The sequence below is a fragment of the Oryzias latipes genome, chromosome 4 (assembly GCF_002234675.1).
Source record: "Oryzias latipes chromosome 4, ASM223467v1".
Lineage (NCBI taxonomy): Eukaryota > Metazoa > Chordata > Actinopteri > Beloniformes > Adrianichthyidae > Oryzias > Oryzias latipes.
This window is the reverse complement of record NC_019862.2, coordinates 15357390-15385039: the sequence shown is the minus strand read 5'-3', so window position 1 is coordinate 15385039 and position 27650 is coordinate 15357390. Positions and strand designations below refer to the sequence as shown.

At 37.0% G+C, this 27650-nt stretch overlaps 1 protein-coding gene across 3 annotated transcripts in view; it reads right to left on the bottom strand.

The window, feature by feature from the left end:
* Positions 1-27650, bottom strand: part of pde4b (phosphodiesterase 4B) — a 193488-nt gene that overhangs the window by 133389 nt on the left and 32449 nt on the right. The window contains exon 3 of one of the 3 annotated variants that reach the window (XM_020702441.2): positions 27316-27554. In XM_020702441.2, the coding sequence (XP_020558100.1) occupies positions 27316-27554 (239 nt within the window). Of the gene's footprint in view, positions 1-13976; positions 14943-27315; positions 27638-27650 lie in introns of those variants that run through there. The other 2 variants (XM_020702440.2, XM_004068012.4) reach the window with 2 other exon arrangements.

The following is a 27650-nucleotide window of genomic DNA, read 5'->3' as shown; positions in this document are numbered from 1 at the left end:
ACAAAAATCCTCAAGGTGGTTTCCCGCTGCCTTTCCCATCATCCCTTCCCTTGGGCTTTATTTAATGGGGAATTACTCCAAATCCACAAAAAGTAAAAAACAGTACAGTAGGTATATTTTAATATGCTCCAATCAAAGCTTGGATTTTGATAGCCTTTTTTTTCAATACATTAATTCTACTTCTGGCTTAGGCCAACATCCATTTAAAGATTACTAAAGGCTCTGTAACTTATAATAACAGTGCAAATTTGAAGAAGAAAAAAACATCTACTGATAATTCATAAGCAGTTTTCACTGTTTACCCTCATGCACCAACTCTCGCCCACATACTTGAAAATGTCAGCAGTTTGATGGTCTCTGTCATCTATTTTACTAGTTTAGTTTAAATAGGCCAAAGACATAAAACAGTTCCTGAGCTGAAGACATTATTTAAATTAACACAGACCAAATCAAGAGCAGATGGCCATTAAAGCATTGAAATTATCTCTTCTGTGAGCAGTTCCAGCCTAATGTTGAATTAATCCAAGTGTCTTATGTCTTATATATATATATATATATATATATATATATATATATATAGACCCACTCCAATGAAAATTGTGTTTTAAGCATTTTTAACATGTTATTGTGGCATTTTTGTCCTGATGGATGATGTATATAAAGGAAATTAATCTCAAATAGAATTTTAGCATTTCTTTATTCAAATTGTTGTGAATCAGGAGCAGACAAAAATAAACCGTTTTAAAAAACAACTTATTTGTGACGTAAAGAATACACAGGGTGGGGCACAAGCTCCATGCTCCGCTCAACAATGAGAGGGAGAAAGGAGGTCAGGGTTGCTCCATGCCAACAGTCCCGCCCACAAGATCAGCTTGGGCTCTAGGAACCTCTATATCCTGCTATCAAGATTAAGGGAAATAACTTTCGACAATCTACTGCTATCATCACAAGGAGCTGATAAACACAAAAGCAACAGTGATCCATGATCACAAGATGAGATAAGATAAACACCAGACGTTACTAAACACTACCCTCCATAGAAACAGAGGCTGGAGACAAAGTGGCCTGCAGAGAAGTCATTCAGCTATGGGAATTATGCCTTTATTTTTTGTTATGACTGTACATGTATTAATCAATAACAATAATAGAGGGCCTTTTGCTATAATTGATAAACCTGTTTAAGAGAAAAACTCAAAAATGTTGAACAGATTTTTCTCGAAAAGGCAAAGCTTAAAACTAAGCCACATCTACGCTGAACATAATACCCAGAAATGAGTTAAAGTGAAGCTGATGGCTTTTCCAGCACATGTGCACCAGGGGAATTAATGTTTATTTAAAGGCTGTCTGGCAACCAGCTTATTTCCGAATTTTTCTTCTGATAGCTGAGGTTTAGGTTGTCTTGAGTTTTTGAACTCTTGGGGTATATGAACTGGTTATTTTTGTAAAAAAAAAATGAATACCTGTAAAAAAAATGCTGCTGAAAGTTATTTCTATGAGAAAAAGGGTATTTTGCGCTAATTTACGTTTAAGCATGATTTTGTTTCTTCTGACACGTTCAAACATCCCTGCAGAGAGCTGTGGGTATAAACAGCAGCCATCAGGATAAAACACCCATGTCCATCCACAAAATCCGGTTTCTACAATGGACTGTGCAAACATGAAAGAAAGCACACACACAAACCCTTTTATGCCTGAGCACAAACTAACACTGAACCATTCAGCCGCATTGCAAAGCCATTTGTGCATGAACACACATGAATGTGACCCCATAGTCTTCATCACTTCATAGGAGGCTGCTTTTAGTAATCGTCCTGGCTGCTTGACCAATTCTTAAGCTCTAGCTGCCTTTACACTGACTTTCAGGATACGTGAGGACGTGTTCATTGTCTTCAAAAGGGAGTCTGGAGCGCAAGTAAACACCCCCACAACATAAGTAATAGAAAAACACACAACGCATCGCGCACTGCAGATCGGAGGTTGTGTGGGTGGTAGCTTCCCCTTAGGTCAGTGATGACAGTGAGTCAAGGAGACAGGAGATGTACACAAGCACACATTCACACACACAAATCATAGGCAGTGATGGACATGTATGTGCATCAACTCTGATGCAAAAATCTATACAGATATCCCTGCAGTTTTTCTGCTCCAAAAAAGACTGAAAGCTAAAAAGAAAGGGGGAGGAAGTGACAACATGAGGATGATGATAGAACAATGACAATGGTTTAATTTTTTTTTAATTATTACATTTATACAATTGGAGCCAGATTACTTGAGTTTGAGAGTGTGAAAAAACTGAAGTCTTCTTTTAAAATGAAAAAAAAATGTCAATAGCATATAAAAAACAAAGATTATAAATGTTCTTTTAATTATCAGTTGCCATGCACAGGACTTGTGCCTTAAGTTTTCATAGACGGACTGTTTTAGAACATTTTCCAAAAGCGAAAGGCTTTTCAAATGTTACGTAAATCCCTTCTTCACATGGCAGCAAATGTGAGTCATGGCTAATAGCCCTTTGGATTTACTGAAAGAAAAGGGGTGTTTTATTGTGTATTTTTTTTTTTCAGAGGAAGCCAATAGTTGATCTTTCATCAAAACAACAATAGGATTTAAATAAGCAATTAGTTATGGGTTTAGAGAAAGGTGGCTTCTACAGATCCACATCCGGGAGCAAAAAATATGAAAAAACCATCCATACGTCCATTTTCTATACCCTCTACTTCCTATTCATGGTCACCGGGTTACCAACCCAGCTACTGAGGGCAAAGCCAGGGTACGCTCTGGATGGTTCACAAGTCTATCGCAGGGCAGCAAGAGACAGACAACCACACACACTCACATTCACACCAAAGAGACAAATCACAATTTAACCTATGAAACATGTATTTATACTGTGGAAGGAAGCCATTGTCCAGAGAAAACCAACACATGAGCAAGAGAACATGCAAAATCCACACATGAATGACCCAGCTGGGATTCAAACCAGGGCTTACTCTGGTTTTTTTCCATGCCAGGCTAAACTTGTGAATAACTTTTGTCACATCAATTCCAGTTTTTTTATTTGTGTTTATTTGATAAAATAAAGCACTGTGTTGCACTGCCTTTCCTTTGCTTGACTTCACATTGCTGTTCGCTAGCAAAAAAAACAGCATGATGAGTAGCAGTCAAGCAGTAAAAAAAGCGACTTTTAGTGCAGATAGAAGACAAATTATGCTCCACAGTTCCTGGTATTTTTTAAAACGCTGTAATATGCTATATACACACACACACATTGAATTCAGTTCATCTCGATTTTATTTATATAGCCCAATATTTACAATAATAGTCATCTCAATGCGCTTCATTCTGGAGATCTGCATAGCTATCTGTCTCAGAATCATTACAACAGTCACATCTTACATCTCACCAACATGGGCATTGGGATTATAACACAGCTGTATTTCCTGTAGTATGAGACACTTGGACCATGTCAAAGACATTCACAGGCTTGTTCAGTCACTGTGAGTAATAAGTTAATGACAAAATTCAAAGTAGCTAAGCACCAATAGATATGCCATTTACACACTTAACAGTATTCTCCAGCTTGAAATATAAAAGCTAAATAATTACTTTTCATTATTTTTTGCTTAGTTTTTCTTGGCTGCTTCCCTCTGTCTCCTCTACTTCAGAAAACACAGTGAGTTTTTCTGTCTTTCTGTCCCTGTCTGAGGCATAAAAATAATTTGAGCTCAGTTATGATTCTAACAAAGTGGCTGATAATGACATTGAGTAAAACTGATCATCTCAAATTTTATTACAAACGTCACATAATCACTGAATGGCAAAACAAAAATTGGGAAGAAGAGATGAGTCTGACATATAATGACAATAAATAGATTTTCCAATGTTTCTAGACGACCAGCAGAAAATGTCACAGAGCTTTCAAATACACTAAAAGCCTCCACAGCTGTCAAAATCCTGCTGATTCATAGACCATCTTGTCTTTATGCATAAATATTAATTTTTATTTCGCATTGTGTTCTGTCTGTCCACTTTCTTGAAACTACTGTCTAAAAAGTGATCCTTCAGGATCAGAATGTTCTTCTATTTCTATTGTTCTCGCATTTTTTGGGGGTACATATAATTGGAGTCGTTTCTGGTTAGTTTGAGGTTGGAGAGAGGGTAGGTGAAAATATGAATGTGTCAAAAGGTATAGATCAGAGCAAGATCAAACCAGCATCTCTTAATAATCACAGCATTATAACACCCATCCATCGTCTAGCTCCTGCTGAGTTCTGTGCAGGGGCACAGAAGATGTCAAAGTCCATCCCAGCTACTGTAGGGTGAAGGCAGGGTTCATCCAGGAGAGTTACCCTGTCCATTGGAGGGCCACACACAGACATACTCACATTCACTCTTAAAGGACAGTTCAGGGTCACCAATTACCCTTTGTAGCATGCTTTGGGACTATAGGAGGAAGCTGAATTGGTTGAAGAAAACCCATGTGTGCAGTATGGGGGTAACATGCAATCTCCATACATAAATGAACCAGTCAGGATTTAAACCAGGCCCATCTGCCTGGTAAATGATAGTGTTCACCAAGACATCCCAATACAGCCCCTTTCCACACCAAAACATCAAAACTCCTTCCTTGTTGTAATAAAACCACCAATTCCAGCTCATTAGGGTTGGCATTCTCAATTAGTTAGAATCAGGGGCGGAACTACAGGGAGGCAAGGGAGGGTGGGGGGGGGGGGTGATACCCTTCAGCAAATACCCCCCACCTCATCCCCATTTTGAAATCAATATTAGTATTAATATTGACAAAGATTAAGAATTCATAAATACAAGCTTCTTTAAGCATTATTAAAAGCTCCAAGGCTAAAATAATTGCTGTTTTAAAAACTTTGACAATCAAACAGTTTGAAACACATATTTTCGATCCTTTCATTCATAATGACCTTGCCATATGAAATCAAAGACCATATAAAATAAATTAAAGTAAACTGAATTTGCATCTTTTTAAACTTTTGTCTTACATTCCCGCCCATTCTGGCAGCTTGATGTTGAAATGTCTATAGTTGTCATCTTGGAAGGTAGCTAGGAATGGATTAAGCTGCTATGGATAGAAAACCAATTGAGAATCAGGTATGTTAGTTGTTTTCTGTTTTTATATTAAATACAGGTCAACAACTGATCAGTTTACTGATTAATTTTTGTCTAATAATCCCAAATTTGGTATGTCATTGTATGAATGTAGAAATGATGATTGTAATGCTTTTGTGTACTATTCTTATTTGATTTCTTGAAATAAACCATTTCAAGTCAAATCAAAATCCAAAATTACCATTGTTTTGGGTCACATCCAAGCAAAATCATCTAAGCAATATCTTGCGAATGAGTTGTAGCAATTATCTTATTAGCTTTTTGTCCAATATTTGCCAAACATACATGTGCTGTTGGGGATGTAAAAACACATGACACGAGTCAACTAAAATGTTTTACTAAAATCAATCTGTAGAGTATGTGCTTAGATCAAGGAAATGGCAAACTCACATGTTAATATGCTCTGACCCAGACAAATACACACTCATGTACACTCACACTCTTTCAACCATCGCTACTACCGGTAGTTAACTTTCTGCTTGGCTGGTTAAGTATGGGAGAGGATAAAGAGACATGGATGGGTAGTGAATCAAGTCATGCAGCATGAGCAAATGAGGAGGGGGAAGAGAAAGACCTGTTTCCAGACCTCTGAATCACCGCCCACATCACCAAATTCATCAGTGACTAGAAAGGGTCTGGTATGTCTGCGTCACATGTTCCACCAGAAAATCACGATATGAAAGTCCTTAAATTGTTTTGGATTTGGCTTATTTCAAGCAATCAAAACATAAATAAAACTAGAGACAGCAAACACCCGAAATATATACACTATATTACCAAAAGTATTCTCTCATCCATCCAAGTGATCAGAATCAGGTGTCCTAATCACTTGGCCTGGCCACTTTATCCTGGAAGAAAGCATCCTTTTCAGGCAGTCTGGTAAAATGTAAAAAAAGCTGTGGCTTAATTATCACTGCCTCGGGTAAGGCCAGTAAAACTGGCGACCGCATCAATTCGAGAAAAGCTTGTTAGTTTTAACTGTGCTTCCACTAAAGTCACTATGAATACGGTATGTTATTTAAAAAATATACCATGTTGAATAAAAACAAGCTCAGAAAAATATTAACCAGCACCCAGCAAAAACACATTTAAGTCCCACTCCAACCATGCTTTGATACATCTTGTGGTCTTTTAATTAAGATTGTGCATTTTTAAAAGGCAAAATCTTAAAGCGTGGGTATTTTTCTAGAACATAGTTTCTGCAGAATGTACATTTTCAGTCAACTCAACGCGTCTTCCACAGCTTCTGTGGTTAAAATTGCAGAATTTGAGTGTTGCGCGATCACAGACGGAGCAGAAACTCCGGGTAAGGCTTGGGAGCGCTGTGCCTCATGTCTGACGGCAGGACTCAATGGTAACAGAGACGTGCGCTGAAAATGCTGCTGTAGGCCCGCAGAAAAGGTTTCAGGTGAGGCATGCCTCACCAGCAGGGGGCAGACGTGAGCTGACAGCTGCTTTGTAGCTACACTGGTGCCGTAGAAACAGACTCAGGATGTCTTTCTCCATTGAGAGCGAGAAACTCATATAAACTAAAGGAAAATAAGGAAGACTTTCCAACAGATCATTGAGCTTTTTGTGGAGAAGGATCGTCAGACAGACTCAAAAAGTACGGCCAAACATGGTTTTCAATTATTTTATTTTTTTTAAATAACATGAGAGTAAGTTTAAAAAAAATGTAAGTAAATTTTCACAGACAACATTTGCTAACACTGATTAAAGCACCAGAATTTGAATTTAGAAACATACCAGAAATAGTTACTGAGGGTCAAATGTGTGCTGAACACATCTGTATACTTTCATTTGTTTACAGTAGATATGAATAATTCATCCACAAGAAGAGTGTTCTATCCATGTCTATAAAAGAAATATTCTCTGTAGGACAAATATTTTCTTGTGTGCATTCTATAAGCTGTTAGCTGCCGTTGGATGAATGGTGAAATATTTAGCTCTTTCATTGTAAATCTGACTCCAGAAGAGTCAGTGCCTCACCAATCATTAACCTCACCGCACATCACTGCTCCCGCTAGTTTAGAGTCCCTCACAAACTCAACCTAACACTACCGGTGAAGCAAAAATGGTAATATTGGAGCTATCCAGCAGTACTTTTTAGAGCCAGATGCAAGCTCAGGCAAGGAAAACAAAAACATACATGGATTTATTTGTTTGCAAGTGGATGCATTGGATTGGAACAGAGCAGGGAACTTGTGGCGTGCCGTAGTAGCTTCTGTCACACCTATAGACTTTTCCAATAGTACTTTCACATCTGCTCCTGATTCACAACAATTTTAATAAAGAAATACTCTGAATTTTAAGCTTAATTTAAGCTTAATTTTCTTTATATATTTCCTTCATTATAGGAAATATGCCACAAGAACATGTTAAAAAGACCAAAACACTGTTTTTTTGGAGTGGATTTTAAGAGAAATAGAATTATTTGACCTAACTTAATCTTTTCTTCTGTCTTTTTAGTCCACCATATCACTGCCAGCACTACAGTAACACTTCTTACACTTACTGGATAATCTAAAATCTGGTCACGGGTACAAAAACAGTTCCAAGGGATGATATATGAAACAGTGGCCAAGATTTCCACAGAGCTGCAGGATATTACATAACTTTTAACACATGTAAACAAATTAAAACTTTCAACATCTACAGAATTGGACCAAATAAATAAGCATTTCAACAGATGCTGTGGATCAAAAAAACAATTAAAAATACATTTAAATTGAATACTATTATAAATTAAATGGAAAATACTTTGGTTTGTCTTCCCATCTGTCTCCCGTCTCCTACTCAAGTGAGCAGTTGGCGTAAACACGCTGGCAGCAGCGGCAACAATAATCACATCAAGCCTTTTCTGACGGTCACATAAAGATGATTTTGGGTGAGTCACAGAGGCAAGTACACGAAGCAAACAAACCAATAGCAGCCGGAGAGCTATGTGGAAGAGAGCAGACAGACAGATATTTGGATTGACATTCAAGCCGTGGCAAATAACCCTTTGTGTTAAGCCAGCATTGACGCCAATGTAGCAAAGATTTGCTTCTCCATTTATGTCTCATTTAGTCTCTGTCTCATTATTGATGTCTCTCTAGCATCTCTGAATCCCCTAGAAAGAATCTGATGGACATAAAGCCAAAGGAAGCTAAAACCAGCATAAACAATACTCTTTCGTATTTGAAATCCATTTTATTTAAAGCCTTTTCCACAATTACGCAAGTGTGACCACATTAAGTTGAAAGTTAGATAATGCCGAGCAGCATGTGAACATCCAAAGCTGGGCAACGAAAGCTTTTATCTACCTTTGTTTCCATTTTTATGTCCTATCAGGCTTTCTATTCCCATGGCAATTTTTTCCTCCCTTCCCATCTGACGATCTCCTTAATGTGCTTTTTCTGTCAGCACAAAATCAGACAGCCATACCCTTTGGCTGTCCATCAAACATTTGCATCCTGTGGCCCTGTGCAAAAAAAATGGAGAAAGACATACAAAAAAAGAGAGAGACACCCAAGAAATGAACAAAGAGATGACTAAGTAAGAGAGGGAGCAGACAGTGAGGATGTACAAAAAGACAAAGGAAAAGCAAAGTGGATACAACTTAAAAGCAACACAGAGATGGACAAAGAAAGGATGAAAGACAAATAAAGGAAGAGGGGATGACTAAGCACCGCAAACAGAGGATTTTTTGTTTTGTCTGAGGCGGTCAGCAGGGCTACATAACAGACGATTACAAGTAAAATCCATCACAATTAAAAAGATGTTGGCGTGTTTTTTATAAAAGTCAGAGTGGCAGATAATCTTTATTAAAACCTGCAAACCGCACTAAGGAAACGCCGAGATTGACCAGGAAGAAGGAGACAAGGGTGGGTATGAACCTCCCTTTACATTGATAATAACATGTATAAGTCATTTGATCATTGCTTACTTTTTGTCAAATGAAAATGTTTCAAATGAAATCAAATTATCACACATTCCTTTGTGACCCTTTAAGTGTTTGTTCAATCAAACGTTAGAGAACATTTAATTTTATTTACCTCTTGATACCTGAATTTATTTCCAGCTATGAAAAAAAAATGTCACTTATCGTTTTGCTTTCAAGTAAAACTAAGTTAATTTTGGAGCCTCAGTGGTTTGATGCAAATTTTTATCAATATAGATCAAAACATGAATTATGTGTATAACTACCCCGAAGCAATAAGTAGCAAAAAAAACATTTTTATATTGATTGTTGCCTTTTTGGTTTGTTAAAGGGTTAAAGGGCCTATATCATGCTTTTCTTAAGCCTTTCAGAATAAACTATATCCTTAGGCATACTAAAGAGAGATTTTTTAAGAAAATATTAGTTATTTTCTCAAGTTCATTTTCCTACCTGAAAGAAAGATGACTGGATCTTTGAGGCACCGGCTTTCACTCCTTGTTGGTGCCGCCCGTTTCACCATGTCAACCTAGAGTCGGCCTCGGCAGCATGTCTGCATTTTGCCCACGAAAACAAACATCCAAACTCTTGCAAACGTGGATGTGCAAATTGTGCACAGAAAAGGAAAGCCTTTTTGCCAAACAGCGGTAGCTCCACTGGGAAAGTGGATGTACGTGTTAGCCTGGGGGAGGTGCTGGTAGTGCAGACTCTCCCTGGAAGGGGCTGTTCCCTACTTTGTGACATCACAATGTGAGAACATTTGAGAGGAGTGCTCAGAGATGCATGAATGGATCAAAATACCGCTTTGTGGTTGTTTTTTGTGACTAAAGCTCAAAAAAGTTGATTTTGCATGACATCACAGAGGGAAGTGAGATGGTAAAGAGAAATGACTCCACAGAATCCAAATTTACTATAATTTTCACTCTAAAATGAATAACTACCAAAGATTTGTGGCTCATAATAAATCAGTTTTAACAATGCATAAACAAACCTCATAGAAATAAGTCAGAAATTCCGAACATTTAAAAAAGAAGTCATTATATAAACATAAAAAAATCTGCCAATGTGGTAAGCAAAATGAATTTATTAAGAATTCTTATTTTGAGAAAAAAAGATTCTAGCCACTAAGATGTGTTTTTTTAAACTAAGATCATTTTGCTATTGAAAACCCTTCTTTCAAAGCAGAAAAAAATTTTTTTGGAAACAAGGGCCTTTTTTATGACAGAGTTTTAGGGCCACCAAAAAAAGAAAAGTTAAATTACGAGATTTTAAGTCATAAATTTAGAAAATTTATGAGAAAAAAACTCGTAAATTTACGAGATTAAAGTGGAAGTGAGCAAACAGCACAGCAGCAAGTGAAAGCAGTGCAGCAGCAGAGCAGACCGACAAAACTCAATTGAACAGGTGAGCTGAATGTTTATTGATAACGTTACAAATATTTGGAAGCTCATTTGTTTGATTTACGATATATTAATGTTTTATTTATTGATGGGTGGTTTGCAGGATCTCTGCAGCCCCTTGATGAAGCCATCGGTGTCCCTGCAGGCAGCTGTCCACTTAAATCCTTTCTTCCTCCACCAAAGACTCCACATTTGTTTGATACTTCCGTCTGAGGAGGAGCACTTTTTGGCATTTTCAATGTCCTAATGCTAATATAACAGACTATTTTCATTCCTCTTTATTGTTTTATGTTGAAACAGGACGTTTCATCTGGAGGAGGGGGCGTATGTAACACTGTTTGATTCCGCATTGGTGTTCGGATGACAGGTTCATGACGCAAGGTCACAAATGAACTTCAGGGTGTGTGAATGAAAAGTAGAATAAAGGCTGCAGCGGTTCTCTTCACCCAAACGTGTCTTTGAGCTCCTAATTTTACATATGAAACTCTGCTTTACCGACACTGAACCCCGGAAAGCTGGCTCCACTGACAATAATCTGATTTTGAGTCGCCAAAATGTTCAGAATCTTTGTTTTTTTAAACCTATCCAGAAATAAAGCTTTACAAAAGGCTCCACATTTTTCATCTTCAAGCTAGGCTCAGACAAACGGAAAACTTTGGTGTTTTTTCCTCGTTAATCTATAACTTTTTTCTTGTAAATTTACGAGATTTTAAGTCGTAAATTAATGAGATACAAACTCCTAAATTTACAAGATTTTTTCTCTTTTAAAAAAACTTAAAATCTCGCAATTTAACAGTTATGACTTTCCTTCTCGTAAATTTACGACTTAAAAGTTGTAATCAAAAAAAAATTTTTTTTTGGTAATCTGGCCCTAAAACTCCGTCGTACTTTTTACTTTCTTAAGATTTAGTTTTTGCATAGCACACTTAATACCAAATAAGTTATCCATTTTACCTCCAAGGTCACTCACTTCTACAACTAAAGGTGTTGGAACCAGCAGTCTTCAGAATGCCTGTAAACTCCATTTCCCATTACTTTTCAGGAATGTACACTGTATATCATTTAAAAGACTAGAATTATGTGTAGTTGATGGTCTCATTAATTATGGATGCAAAGTGAAGCTTCATTGTGTAAATTGTCAGGTCAAGTCTCAGTTTTACCAGCATTGCAGTTGTTTGTGTACATCTGCAGCCGTGTCCCCCAATCCATCTTTTATTAAAGGGGAGAAGAAATTACTTTTTTTTAATAACTGAGCTTCACTGCACGAAGTCTTCGTTTATCAGCAATTCAATCTTTTGAAATAAAGACTAATTTTACTTCAACCAGTAATTTTAATTTAGAGCATCATACAGTCAAATTGAGCTTGAAGCTGCAAAATAGAATGAAGTTTCTTAAATATGTAATGACTTATATTTGGTGCTGCTTTGAATAAAAAAAAACAACATTTTGGTTTATAAATCTATTAGTGGAAGCCTCAGACAAAGCCTTTCACTAATTCATCATCCTTTTTATTACCTCTCTGAAGGCTTGCACAGGAGGTGAGACCATTAGACCAGACAGTCTGGAATATCCTGAGGGATTTTTAGGTGGGGCAACTCCTTTTAAAGCAAGAAGGAAAGGATACTCAGTGAAAAAGAAAATCTTTCCGACATGAAAAAAACAAACAAAAAGGGTTTAATGTTATCTTGCTGCTTACTTTTACATGTGATATCTGACATTTAGGATCTGCTTGATTAAAAAATGATTAAACATTTTTTTAATTTTGATTCAAACATATGATCTATGACCGTCTTAATTTTTTGTGATATCTTAACAAGCTATCCTCCTTCTTCCCAGATTATATTTTATTTTCTCCCCGCTGGATGCCTTATTCCTCAATCTAATCCGCTCTTATTTTGCACCATTTTTATTTTTAGCTTGTTTTGGAGCACCATAATGATGGAGCACACAAACCTCAGTGTCTCGCAGAAGGGTACTCTATCATGAACTCGCCTGTTTATGGCTAGGAGTGGTAATGGAGGCTGTTGTGGGTGTCTAAGGTGTTGTAGAATCTATAGCTTCATCCAGTATGGATTTATTAAAAAAATAAAAAAGGTTAAAGCCCTATTTAGTAATTTCTAAATAGAACCATTATCCTTGCTTTTCTTCTTGCCTTTCCCTTGTGCCCACCCAGCCCCCACCAGCCTCTCCCTGTTCAGAAACAGGCTATACAATGAAGGAGAGATGAGGTAAACAAACAGACCCCATTCTGACTGTTGCTGCCAAGGAGAGAGGGTGCACTACCACTCAATTACAAATGCAGTATGTGTGGTCAAAATCACCCACAGATTGGTGAAAATATATGTGTACACTCAAGCATAAATATACTACACGTTTTCTGACGCTGAGACAACTCAGTATATGAGGGTGACATGGAGGAGGAGATTAATATCTGGACTCATTTCCTTTTCCACGAATTCATTTACTGAGAGGTTTTTATTTCTCGACCCACCCTGCGTAAGTCGTCATAAGCCTGCATTATCACTTAAGTTTGTAACCCGTTTCACAGACGTGCGCCGCTGTCTCCATGGCAGTATGGTAATTCTTCCTTTTGGGGATGATGTTTTTTCACCAGCACAAATGTCAAGGAAAATCCTTAATCCTCAACAAAATGAGTCACCTTGAGCATCGGTAGTCAAATCAAGGCATTTCCTTCACTCACAACTTCTCTATGGATTGCATTATAAAGCAGTGCTGAAAAAATCCATAGATTTGATGGAAAGGGTAAGACATGGAGTGTGATGAGGAAAACTGCATTATAAAAATTGTAAAACAAAAACCCTGCTTCATTTTCTTGAGTTTTCAATGTTGACCTTAAAAGGTATCCTATTTCATAGGTATCAAACAAACAGGAATAATTCAGGTGCATCTTGTGGAACACACCCTAATCATATTTATTTTTCATAGCACTTGTCCAAAACAAGGACTCATCCATTTGCAAGATTGTGGGGTAAAGGGCAGTGATCTCCAACAGCAAAATGGAGGATAGTGGGGTTTGTTGAAGTAGTTTTATTGCATTATGTAACCCCCTGACCCATTGACAAATCCCCACACATCAGATCTGTGATGCATCCTCATTTCCAAACAGCTCTAGCTGCTTTTCCATCTTCCTAATCCACTGCTCATGTTATTTTTCTCATTCTATTTGATTTATTCTTTCAGTCAATGTCTGTTCAACCCATTCTGCCAAATTCTTAATCATTGCATGTCATTTTTCTACTTTTAGTTGTTTGGTTTTTATTCATTTTTACACAAAGAAGAACACTTCATATCCATCCCAGTTATTGTTTCACTCCCAAACTCCACCATGTTTCTCAGCTACATTCCTCTCATTGTTTTTTTCTCCTGCATTTCTTCCAGCACTTTCAGTCCATTGCTACCATTACAACCTACAAATGATCAACCATTTACTGCTCTTTTCTAAATGTATTGCTCACCACTGACTGTCCATTTCATTGATTAACACAGGGTCTTACCATGTATGAGCCACAGTGAAGCGTCGCCTCTGTCGGATGCTTTTATTCACCATCAGCTTGCGGAAGAGGCGCGGGGAGCTTCTTGGGGACAGTTTGGGTGACGTGGCGCCCCTCTTGCCTCCAACCACACCTGGCATTTTGGGAGGCTCCAGCTCCAGGTGCATGTGCTCCTTGAAGGTCCGAATGCAGGAGTCCATCTCAACGCTCAGCTCGTTGGATGACATGCCTGCAGGCTGGGGTCGAGTTCTCTGTACCAGAGTACTATTCCTGTCAAACTCAGCCAAATTACGTCCGGATCCTGCTCCGGTCAGTCATATACAGCAGACTGCCTTTGATTACATAAATAACAGGTATGCATGGCATGACATGGATGGAAAATACAAGCTCTGCCATGCCATACTGTTGCTTTGTTTCTGGTTTTGTTCTTTTGCTGCTTACCCAGTTCTCTAAGGATCTAAGGATTAGTCAGCTTGCTGCAGTGTCCTTTACCTTTTCCTTTTCGTCGACTCATGCCAGTGTCTTCATCTCTATCTTCTACGATCAAAAACCTCTATGGCATGAACCCAAGCTGAAAATTCCTCTTCTCGTTGACCATTTTCTCTGTTCCTCTCTCTGGTTCTGGTGATGTAAAGTCCTTTTCCTTTATGCCTGTGCCTCTCCTGTGAGTGTCTCCTAAGTGAACACCTCGGCACCAACTCTCTCAGTCCAGGTAGGCTGATGTTGGAGGATCTTCCTTATGAAAGATTCAGAAAGGCTGAAAACTGCTCCCTCCTCTTGTCTGGCTCCCCCACCATGAATCACTGCTTGACTGACCACCTCACTCCGCCAACAACCCCCACCTCTCTCCCAAAGGCACTCCCGGTGAGTGTCCGAGTGACTCTCGCTATGCAGAGCCTCCAGTCAGATTTCCCTTCACTCGCACAGTCAGAGAGAGGAGCACAGCATGCAGGCAAATGCCTCACTTGCTGTTTCATTCAGAATATACACAAGGAGCAGAGCAGGCACGCAGCAAACATAGGCCACGCCTCCCCAAACAAGGATTGGCTAGTGGTCCTTATGACGGCAAGGAGGCAGGCACAGTAACAGGTTGACAGATTTATTATTTATTTTTTGTTTAGCTGGGATTTGTGGTAATGTTGCTGATGGTATTGTGACCTTTGGCGAAGTTGACAACCGGTGAGGAGAAGCAGAAGGGAAAACACGACGAAGGAAGCATTAGTAAAAAAAAACTTACTATATTGAGAAAAAGAAAGACATAGATATCTCCCAGAGATCTAAAACTGTGAAGTATGTAATTGTAATAGGAAAAGCTAACATAGTAGCTCCCCACAAAACTATATTCCTTTATCCTATCTTTGTAAACAGTTCTGTCTCTCAAACACACTTTAATCAATCTATAATTGTTTCTGAATGGAGGCAATCCAACCATAAAATTGCCTCACGACAAGGAGGGAACGACAGAACAGACTGGTAGTCGCACGAGGGATCCAAACACGCTGCACTATTACAAATGGTGAGGAGAAAAAGAGAAAATAAATGAGTACTGCCCTAAAGGAATGGGAGAGAGAAAGGCCATGGAGATAACAGAGAAAATCCGAAAGGAACATCAGAGAAGGCAGAATGGTAGCGTGACGAGCATTGGCAATTTGAGCACTCGCATGTGCCCTGTTGGACAGATTCGTCACCGATGATTCTGAGTCGTGGAAGCATGGATAGCTTTCTCACTCAATTCTCACCAAGATATTCCTTTGAAAATAGTCTTTCCAAGCTCAAACATTACTGTGAAAACATATGTAGAAACATGAGGTGTAAAAGAAAATAATAAAAAAAACAACGCAATGATCAATGGTCTGATAGTTTTAGAATGATGAAGAGCTAGCTCAATACGTTTTCATTGCAAACAATTTAAAACATTTTTTTATATTTTCTACAAAGTTTTAAGAGTCCAGTCCAATCATCTTTTGATTTATTTTGATCTTAATTTTTTATATATGTCCTCAATCATGAGAAAAATGGTAGAAGAATATGTTTAAAACCATTTGTTCATTTATTCATTCATCTTCTTTCGTTTTGTTCTTTTGGGGGTCACGGGGCTCCCGGAGCCTATCCCGGCCACTTGTGGGCGAAGGCAGGGGGCACCCTGGACAGGTGGGCAGTCTGTCGCAGGGCATGTTTAAAACCAAAAACACATTATTTATCGGAGTGGGTCTTCAACATCGGAGTAATTCATTGCAGGGGCAGAGAGTCCCTGCTGCCTGATCAGGAGAAATAACACAAAATCCTGCTGGAAAAGTTTTAAATGGAGCACATTACCTACCTACATATAAACAAAGTTAAGTAGCCTCGTGCTGCACGAAAGCAAAGAGTGCACAAAAATTATTAGCATAAAATGAATAAAGAAAGTAGGTTTGCCTGACTGTGTTCAGTTTTCATAAGTAATGAGATGCTGCAGAATTAAAATGAACTTGAGAACAACGACTCCTGGGTTTTTTTCTGTTTAACAGGCCATTACTTGACTATGTGACAAACAATTACACTCCTTGTTAAACTAATGTTTCCTCACATAACATGTCAGACAAAAGCCCCTAAGGAGAAATTAATTGGTTTGAGACTTTCAGGACTCATTTTTCCAAATGAGAGTTTGGATACTGCATAATTTTGGGCCCAGTACACTACAGTAATCGTTTTTTGTTTTTGTTTAATATTATCATGTTTATTTTACTTTTATGGTCAACACTTTTTGTCTTCAGCGCACTGAAGAAACTGGGGTTTTCTCAAAAACTTATCCTTTTTTCAGTAATAATTTAGTAACTATGGCGAAAAAAGAAAACTGTTTTTATCTTATTTTTGCTACGATTTTTGAAAATCATTTGAAACAAAAAGCAAATATATTTGAGTAACAGATCAAAAGAAGTTCAAACAGGAGTTTTTGAATAGGACCTTCAGATTAGAGTTGTGCAACTGGAGTTGGTTTTCTGCTAGTTAACAATAAAAGCGAATAAATAAATCCTACAAACGGTAAGCATTGCTTTTTCATTCAGATATTTTCCAACTCTGATATTCAGCATTACTTAGCTACATCTAAAGAGATGTGATTAAACACTAAAGGAGACTGAGATTTGGATTTTAGACATTTTTTTCCTTCAACAAAAATGTTTGAGGATTTCTGGTAAAAAAAAAAAAATATTACAATCCAAATTTAAAAGGAATAATTAAAGTTACATTCAAACAACATAAACAAAGTAAAATAGTTTTTTTTAAAACACATTAAAAATATGAAAAACATAGAATAAAAAACACATCAATGTAATTTTGGGATATTTTTTCCAAATACTTAAGGCCGGACTGTTTGGAAGATAGAAACAACTTTAAGGAACTAAGTGTGTTCATTTCCTTTTTTAATGATCTGACATATAAACAATTACTTTTTGTAAAACAATAATGACACTTTTGGACACAATTTGCTAACTCTAACAATTTACCAACTCTAGAATAAATGTGAATAATTTATTAAATGCAATAAAAAAGGACTCAAATGTAGAAATAGTAGTATCCCTTCATGCCTGTTTCGCATTTTGGTTTACTCTGGGAATATTTGGTATTTAATGATTTTAAGGTATAAGGCTTTATTACAAAAATATTTATGTTCAAAAAGCAGCAATACTTTGGCTGGCTATTGGAATCCAGCTAAGTATTTTCTCCACATATTTCTGTTGGTAACGTTTTATAGTCTAAGCCTTTAATGTGTTGTGGCTGTTGGCACATTTTTTCCTCTGTCAAAGTCCAATTCTGTCAGCTAAGTCTACTTTATGGCCTAGATTCCCCTGGCTTGAACAGATTCAGAAAGACTCGAGGAAAACAACAAAACAGAAACTCAAAAAAAAGGGGATCGCAGTAAATGCAGGCATTTGTGTTTTTTATAAATTGTAGTTAGTGTTTGCAAGTCTACAGAGAAATTAACAGTAGTGATGCTGGCCAAGAAACACCTTCAACGCACATCCAGACAATAAGATAGGAAAAAGTGTGCAGATTTTTTTTAATGTCCAGGATTAAAAAAAAAAAAAAAAATACACACATATGTATACATATGTACTTGTGTGTCAAATCGCAGCTTTGCAATGGCTTGTTCACTCACACCATAGAAGATATTTATGTTTTGACAAAATTTCATAAAATCTCACCACATTTTTTTTCTCCATTTCACAGACATCGACAGAACTGTCCTATCATCTTTTTTATACACAAGGAGTATGAGAAATACTGCTAAAAAGTATTTAACTGACAAAATTTTTGTTTCACAATCAAATAAACTTTTCTATGTGTGTGTTTAATGTTTTCCAGGAGATTTCCCATCTCCAGAGACAGAAAGCAGAACTGAGCCTTTGATACACTTCCTTAAGGGATTGAGTCAAATGCTGGAAATCTAAAGTAACTAAATACACTATCCCTTTTGTTTGTCTTTGCCTCTTTGCTTGCTAAAATGAAAAGTGTAAGATCCACCATCTTCCCACTGCCAATGTGGATCTACCAACGCCCACATGAAAGCTGTGTGGAGCGAGAGGGGAAAGAGGACGGTGTAGAACAACACGCAGCAAGTTCGCAGAGTCAGTGTGGCCAGTATCCCTCTTTGGAGAACGGATCAAAATGTGACTTCAAAAAGGGCTTGTCAAGACATTTTATAGACATTTTCAAAAACAAAGCACTACATTGACTTGTTCCTTTTTAAATTGAAGCAATTTGGGAAGCCTTAATGTCTATATAAATATGACCAGATGTCTTGTTGTAGTAAATAAAAATGAAATTTTAAAAAACCTTGTACTATTCATCACTGGTTAATATGTATTTCCAAAGTGAACTCCATTATTTGGGGGATTTTTTAAAGATTTTGCAGATATATCAAAACAAAGCTGAAACATCCACTCACTAAAAATACCTTTAAACACTAATGTTCCTGGAGTGGGTACAAGTACAATCAATTATTTAAGCATTGGTCTTTTCTCTAAGGTAAGACACTGGCTATGTCTCTCTATCAACTTCTGCTTGAGTTGTTTGCAGCATTTCTTTACATAAAAAAAGGCCTGTCATTCTGTGTCTCAAAGCAGGAGGCACAAGAGATGATGTGGAACGAGCAGTTAGCACGAAAGACAGGAGACACAAGTGCCTCCTCGCCTGTCACCAAGCTTACCTCAGCCATGCTGCATCTTTGCTGTTTCTCTGTGTGGTTCTAAGCAAACACGAATCTAGTGTCAATACTGTCCCTTTCTTTATTAGAGCAGGATATGAACAAAGTGAGACAGCTCACTTCCAAAGCTGAAGCAAACATGTCATAGCTGCTTGACACAGAAGCAGCAGAGCAGAGTTGGGGCATGACTGTGACGTAAGACTTCTACATACCTAGCAATCACCGACTTTTTCCGTTTGGCTAGACATCGTCAACATTTCAAAAACCCACTAAAATTGAAACCAAGTTTCACTTAAAAGTGTACGCAAGCCACTCATTTCAGCTTCAATACTAAAATACTTCCAAAAATAATTTCAAAGCGCACATTGGAAAATTTTAATCCTCCTCTCCAGTGATTAATCAAACCTCCAAAAACCAAATCTCTACTTATCTAAATTGCACATTTAGAGCTCATATTGTCCCCAAAAAAGTCCTGGCTTTGGTGAAATTGTATTCCCTGTTGCCTGATCTATTTCACAGATTATTAAATTACACATTTATGTATAATTCCTTACAAGCACTAAAGTCTAGTAAGATGAAGCATTCAAAGATGTCAAAATGTATAGTTGATGTTAGAAAAGACTTTTGGAGTCCATGAAGCCAAGAGGTGAAAGCTGCAAGCACAGTGAGGAAATTGGTACTGTGGATTTCTTTTGTGGCTTGTGTCACAAACTGGTGGTGGAGGACCCAAAATGCAGGAGACCAGGCTTGGTGACAGGAAATAAAACATTTAACTAGAAGGAGCTGCATTTGCAGAAGAAAATGCAGGGTTGAATGCTGTATTGCTGAATGAAAGCTGAATTTGCTGAAGAAATGGCTGAAATGTTTAAGATTTGAAGAACACAAAATGGCTGCCAAACTGTCGCCATCCCATAATAATTTCAAAACGTATGTCCAAATAATAGTCCAAAGCATTATAAGCATTTTAACGTTTGAATGGTGTCTCTTACTAAAAGTATGTTGAAGTTATAATGGTTGAAAGAAACAAAGGTTTTCAAGGATTCCCCATGTATTTAATGGAACAAAAAATCCTGGAAAACCCTGGAATATCTTGAAAGGTGCAAAGATTTGAAGGACTAAAAGTCATCGCTGAAAGGAATAAGCTGAAAGGGCTGAACATTGTAATAGTAGAATGGTTAAAATAGGTGAAAAATTGAAGGAGTTTAAATTTGAGTAGCTCAAGACTGGGAGGTATAAAGTAACAGAAAGACATAATTGTGCGAAAACTAAAGGTAAACGCTGTTTAAAGATGCAATTTATAAACAAAAAAAATTGATAAGACTGGGAATCGCAGGGTAATTCACAGAAAAATAATGGCAAAAACGATTTTTTTTATAATTGGTAAATTTCAAACCATCCTTTTAGCTGATTGACACACAAATTTATTTCCAAGTATGAAAAATAACTCTTTGCTTATGTCTCTGCTTCCAGGTAAGTGAATTAAAGCACATTTGTATCAATCTGCATCAAGGAGTTAAAGGTAGAAGCACTGAGAGTTTGTCAGTCTGCCCCAGGGCAGCTGTGGCTACATCAGTAGTCTACCATCACCACATATAAATGAGGAGAGAATGAATAATTGACATACATTGTAAGGACTATGAACATCTGGAAAAAGCGCAGATAAATCCAATCCCTTACTATTATTATTATTGAGCCAGAGACAGGAGATAGTAGGGCCGAAGATGTTGAGATTCTCTTTGGGAGAGACTAGGATGGATAGGATCAGGAATGAATCCATCAAAAGAAGATGTTTTGGAGACAAATGCAGGGAAGCGCACAGATGGTTTGGAGGTGTTAAGAGGAGCAAAAGTGATTACGTTGGTAAAAAGAGGATGAGATTGGAGCTACCAGGAAGGAAGACCAGTGTGGAGGCTCATGCATGTAAGTCATGAGGTTGGTTGGTGTGAGAGAAGAGGATGCAGAGGGTGGATCTAGATGGAAATGATACTCTGTGGCGACCCCTAAAAAGGGAGACGAAAGGCAAAGAAGAAACTGTTAAACCATCCTTGTTGATAAGACGCATAATAAAAGAGACGTTGGATTTAAACATTGGTGGAGATATATCTGATTTTTAACATCCAAAGTTGCCAAGTCAACAAATTATTTTATGAAAATGGTTTATTAACTGGAGGTTGTAGGAGCAAAAGAAAATATCCACTGACCTCCCTTAATAGCTTTCACTATGTCCTGAATGTAAAAATATTCTTGAGTAAAAACTCATCCAAGGAGGTGAAAGTTACTGAGTAGATTATGTTCAAATGGAAAAGCAAATAATTATAAGGTGTTATAGTATAAATTCAAAGTTATAGATCCAGGAAGGTTAAAGGTAAAAATAAAATTAAAAAAGTAAAAATCAGGACAACAGGCAAAAAGGCTGTACTACACAGGCTGAGAAGTACAGATGCATGGCAACGCAGAGGGAAGCCATCAAGTAATCAACACTCAGGAGGAGCATAGCTTACATCTGGCTAAGAAAATAAAGGCCCAGGCAGATAAGAAAACAGTAAATCAGGAGACAAACCAAGCTGCAGGCTCTTGTTTCAGAGGGGTAATTTCATTTTCATGGATGCCTGTCAATGTGTTCAGCCTTGGCGGGGAATAATACAACTTTGCCTGTGTGTTGCTCTGTTCTGAGGCAGCAGATCCACCTGTGCACACATTGTATTACAACCAATTAGTAACATGTTCCAACAAAAAATGACAGACTGCATACTGTGTTTTTGTGTGGAACATATTTTTTGAGGTCTCTCAACGATGAATGGAGTCTTTTATGTATTGATAGTGGCTATGACATCTCATTAGGATAGTATAGTCCAATATTTCATCATATTTGAATAAAGCTACATTTTGGTTTGAATACTAAGTTGTAAACTTTTCTTTTTTTCCACGCATCATTCTGTCCCTGTGTGCATATTATACGTCCACCTACGTACCCTCTTTGGTCTTTTCTTTACATCACACGCACCAATACATGCAATTCTCCAGAAGTGGAACATATCCCTCCAGCTGGACACAGAGTTTCCACAATCAATGCACACGGCACCCTGAGTCTCCATTGTGCACATCAGCAGAAAAATATAATTGAATCCCAAAATAACCTCCTCCCACATCCTCATTTTGTTTCAAGCATTGACAAAGTCACTTGAATAAGTGGTGTTAGCATAAAGGGCATAAAGACTGGGGACATGGAGATGTCTTAGTGGAGATATTGTAGCAAAATGCAATGTATGTTTGCAGATACTGGCTCAAGGCTCAACAGCGTGCAGAGTAATTAGACCTTGAAGAAGGTTTTGCTGACCATTACCTTTCACAGCAGTGATGCCGGATGGGAACACTGTGAGATGGCTTTTAATCTGTTAAGGCCTGAGGAGCTCCATCCGCAAGAGCGCAGGTGCACTCACATGTTGCATCAGGTATTAATGGTCTAAAAGAAATGTGCAATGAGAGGGAAAGAGGCCCAGTGATGCTGACATGGACCTCAGATACCATTTAGAAAAGGAGTGACACAGAAAATTCACCTTAAAATTAAATATGCTTCACAATTACAAATTAAAAATCTTAGATTCTGAGATAATTAAATTACTTCAAAATCATTAGCTTTTTTGAAAAATATCCAACCTGTTATTGGGTTTGAATGAATATTTTTTGTAATACCAGATAGAGAAAAAGAAAAGTCCACACAAAAGCATTTAAATCAACCTTTTTTGACTAATTTGGAAGATTGTTCTTTTATACATCTTCCCTTAAAACAGGTTGATAAATCTAGACATCCTACCGCCCTCTTTTGGTGATATTACCACCTGCAATTCTTAAAACTGAAATAAAATTGAAAGATTTTTTTTTGTGTGTGTGCATCCTTGTCTGCTCTGTTCTTTATTCTCCTGCTTTAGAACAAGAAGTCATGTGGAAAGAATTGAGATGGTAAATATTTTTAGCAGATTATTTGAATCTCTGATTTAGTAATGAAACATATGCATTTATTTCCTTGCATAATATGGACACTTCCCCTAAAGGAAAAAGCCAAAAGGGGTCGCCACAGCAAATCAGCTTCCTCCATCTACAACAACCCCTTGCATATGGACAATAAACTGACATTTTAAAATACCATTGTTGTGATTACTCTAAAACTCTAAAAAGATAATTAAAACCATGGATTAGCTGTGACTAAACAGTGGAAAGATTATGAAGCTGCACTTTGGGTTATTAACAGGTAGATGGAAGAATGCCCTTTTTGAGGATTTTAGCCCCAAATCCTTTACTTTTGTTTGATTTTCATTAAAATAAAAGAACATCGGCTAAGGTGTGTGTTGTAATAGAACATAAAGAAGCAAGTCTGACTCTTTTTCAGACAAAACCTAACATTTGGTTTTGTATATCAACGTTACAGATTTGTCATTTTCCGTTTTCGGTCCCTGGAGCAAAAGCTAAAATGAACATGTAACATCATGCAAAAGTTTATTCCAAAGGAAAAAGGATGGTGTTGGTTTGTAAAAAAAACAGTCATCAAAGCTGGTGTCATATAATTTGTGCAAAATTTAAAAAAAAAACTACATTCAAAAAATTATTCTTGGTTATGAAAGAGTAAACAGTAACTGGCTATGATGTTCTCTACATTTCTTAATAGAAATACAGTGGGACAAGAAAGTACTTAGTATTTATTCATAGGTATACCTTAACTATAAGAAACAAAATGTGAAAGAAAATCCATAAATTCACATTCTCTAATTTCTAAAAAAATTAATTGGAAATTATGTTGAAAATAAGAGTTTGGTCAACTTCAAAAAAAGCGAGATTTCTGGCTCTCACAGACCTATAACTTATTCTGTCAGAGAATCCTCTGTACTCCACTCTTTACTTGTATTAATTGCACCTGTTTGAATTCGTTATGTAAAAGACACCTGTCCACTCAGAATGCTGAGTTGCATCCAAAGAACACCATACCTATTGTAAAGCATGAGGGTGGAAGCATCATGCACTGAGGCAGTTTTTTTTTAGCAAAGGGACCAGGACGACTGATCCGTGTAAAGGAGAGAATGAATAGGGCCATGTATTGTCAGATTTTGAGTGACAACCTCCTTCCATCAGCAAGGGCATTGAAGATTAAACGTGGCTGGGTCTTTCAGCATGACAACGATCCAAAACACACAGCCCGGGTAACGTAGAAGGTTAAGGTATACCCAAAATGAAAATTACAGGCAAGAGAACTTGCGTGGGAGAACTTGCATAATTGGTGGCTGACTAAATTCTTTTTTTCCCCTCTGTATTTTACCACAACTAACTAAGACTGCCTCACACTTGTTACATTGGCTCGTTTGTTGCACGAAAACAAATGTCCATGTTTTAAAGCCAGGATCCATAAAAACTAGTTTTGGCCAGAATATCCACAAGCACCTTTTGCACCCAAAATGTTATATGATGATTGCTCAGTAGCTGTTTCAACATAAAAAACAGTTGTCTCTTGATATTTTAGGCTTATTTAATAATAGCTTTAATAAATCCAATTTTTAATTTAAGTACTACAGCTTAACTGTCTGGTTTTAAAACAATCAAAATCTAATTTTATACCAATATTTTTGATGTTGCATGCTAAATAATGAAACAAATGTCATTCACTTCAATTCACAAATACAGTATTAATCATTAAAAGAAAATTAAATTTATAGTTTACAAAGGAAATTAATACCTTTTCTGTAAAAAGTGCCAACAATAAAGACCATAGAACACTTAAATATGTTAGTATTTGAAAAAAAAGGCACTTGGTGGGTTAATTTTCTCGGTATTTACTGGATCAGGGATGTTGAGACCAATTAGAGGTGCAAATTACATAGTTCAGCCATCTCCTGCTGTGAAAGCCAGTTTAAATACCACAGTCAGCTGATGTTGAACCCTACAATAAACAGAAGCTATTTGCTTGTGTTAATACAGATTAGCATACAGTAGCCAAATTTCTTTTTGGTTTTAATGATACAGTGACCCACAATTGATTAATTTAAGCTGAAAAATGTCTGAAAAGTAAAAATGCAGATTAATCAGAAAATGGCTTTTTTTTTTTTTTAGATGCTGAGACCTTGTGGGATCCTTCTATTTGGCTTTTTTTTTTTTTGTGAAAATATGTTTTAAGGATGACATATGTTAAAACTGTGAAAGTAATAAAATTTCCTGTTTTGATTTCTATCTATCTGTCTCTATGTATACATATAGTTTGAAATACTTACTGATTAGCACAATCTCATTAAACCTTTGTTAACCTAAAATCAGTTCAAAACTCTGCTGCTGAAAAGGCCCCTGGAGTAGCTATTTCTATAGCAAGATCACATGCAGACACACATGAGACTCACACCCAGGAGCAATCAGCACTGATTAGGTGGCTCATAAAACACATAAATCAGTTTGATGAGACTGGATAACTGGCTCCCTATCAGGACTCAGACACTTGCTGTTAGTGTATTATTAGAATTTAGTGTGACAGTGTGTCACATATTGAAGGTTTGATTTTCTTTTTCCTTTTGTGCCACACCGTCCATTATAACCACAGTGATGCCTTTGTTTAATTTTTATCTGATAACTGACAAAAATTGGGGGAAATATAGTTCTTCTGCAAAGACATCTTTTTGATGTTACCACAATTCATTTTATTTTAATAATTGTTATAATATTAAAGTAATTATTAATTTATAAGTTCACATAAGCATGAGTGCTTCCGATTTAGACACTGATTCAGCTGATAACAGCACACTTTCTCTGTTTGCTGGTAAACACACACTTCCAAGCCCCTGATTATATGTATTAACAGTTCAAAATGGTTTCACACAAAAAATTATAATAAAACAAAACAAAATGTAAAGTTTTTTGTTATTTTTGGTAGACTTTGGTTATTGACAGATCAACACAAAGGTTATTGATTATTAAAGGACACACAGATAAGAAGAGTACCGGTAGATGAGATAGGCATCGTAATTGACCACAAATGAAGTTGGAAAGCCCAGGTTAAAAAATGTTGCTATAAAATATCAAGGAGTTTAGGGATACTTAAAGTTATTATAAATTATTTTTAATAAAATACTATGTAAATAATATATAGTTTGCTGTTACTGCTCTACATCAACTATAGCAATGAGGTATGGGAAAACACCTTCACCACCTGAATGCCACTATGCATGTTGCAAAAATTAGCCATCAGAAAAATTCATATATACAAGCATTTTATTCTATAAATCAAAGGTTACTAAAGGTTAAAGATATAATGAAATATAATAAAATGCAAATCAATGTAGAGAGCTAAAAATAACATATTTCCATGCAACATACAAGAACTGTTTCAGAGAAGAAATGACAAATGTTCACCAAGAAAGAATAAGTAACCTTTTGTAAAGGCAACCCAAAAAGTTTGTGCATTTTTGTCCTTGGGGTGAGGTTGTGGCACAACATGGAGAAAAGCATCATGAATGAAAATGATACACAATTTTTAAAAACACCATACAGCAAATCTTGGAAATGTATACCGGTAAGTTAAAAAAATGAGAAGCCTAATGGGACAAAGTACGGACAATCATGACTTGTGAAGTTGTTTTTGTAGCTTGATGCTTTTTGTTTTTTTCTTTAATTCTTCTTTGTTTAAGTGAATATTGATTATACGCTTAAGATGTGTATGCATAAAATATAGTAAGACTGGGGTTAGGAATAGATAAGATTTTCTTTTACCCACTCCACCCACTCACTTTATCAACAACTGCTTTTCATGTTTATTTAACTTATTTTGTGTCTGTGAATAAAATGACATAAAATCAATTCATTTTCCTTGTCAACATGTGACAAAAAAGTTATTAAGATTTTGGATGAATACGTTTTCAAAATGACAGGAATGTGTCTACCTGAATTAAGGGAACAAAACTTGATCTGCCTTCTCTGAGTTCTATTGAAAAGCCTTTGAGCAACTTTGTTTGGCTGCTATCAAGAAAAAAGTTAAATGAACTAACGTTTGGCCTAGCATTGCAGTACAGATGTAGCCTTTAGGTTGTAAGCACGTGATGGCGTGCAGTGTCTAAAAAAATACCAAGTATTTGTAATTATAAAAAAAAAGTCAAGGTTCTGTGTTCCTTCCTGTCATGATCCACTCACCACTCTGGATCCACAGGAGTTATGTCTATCCTTGGAGGAGCTCCAAAAGGCAGAGATGTTGGTCTTGCGATGATCTCACTGTCTGGTGTTCGTGACCTCTCTCCCTGACGCCATGACAAGGGGGGCAGCTGCAGGTTGCCCGAAAAACGCCGTCGGCCTCGCCGCAAATCAACAGCCAAAGTGCAAGAGGGAGAAGTGAAAGACTCACTGTGGCAGCAGTCGGTAGGTTCTCTGCTGTCCTGAGGACAGAGGACACAAGAAGAACAATGGCTAAGTAAGTACAAGAATTCTATTAAATTCATAAAAATGTTTTTAAGGGTAAAACATGTTTTTGC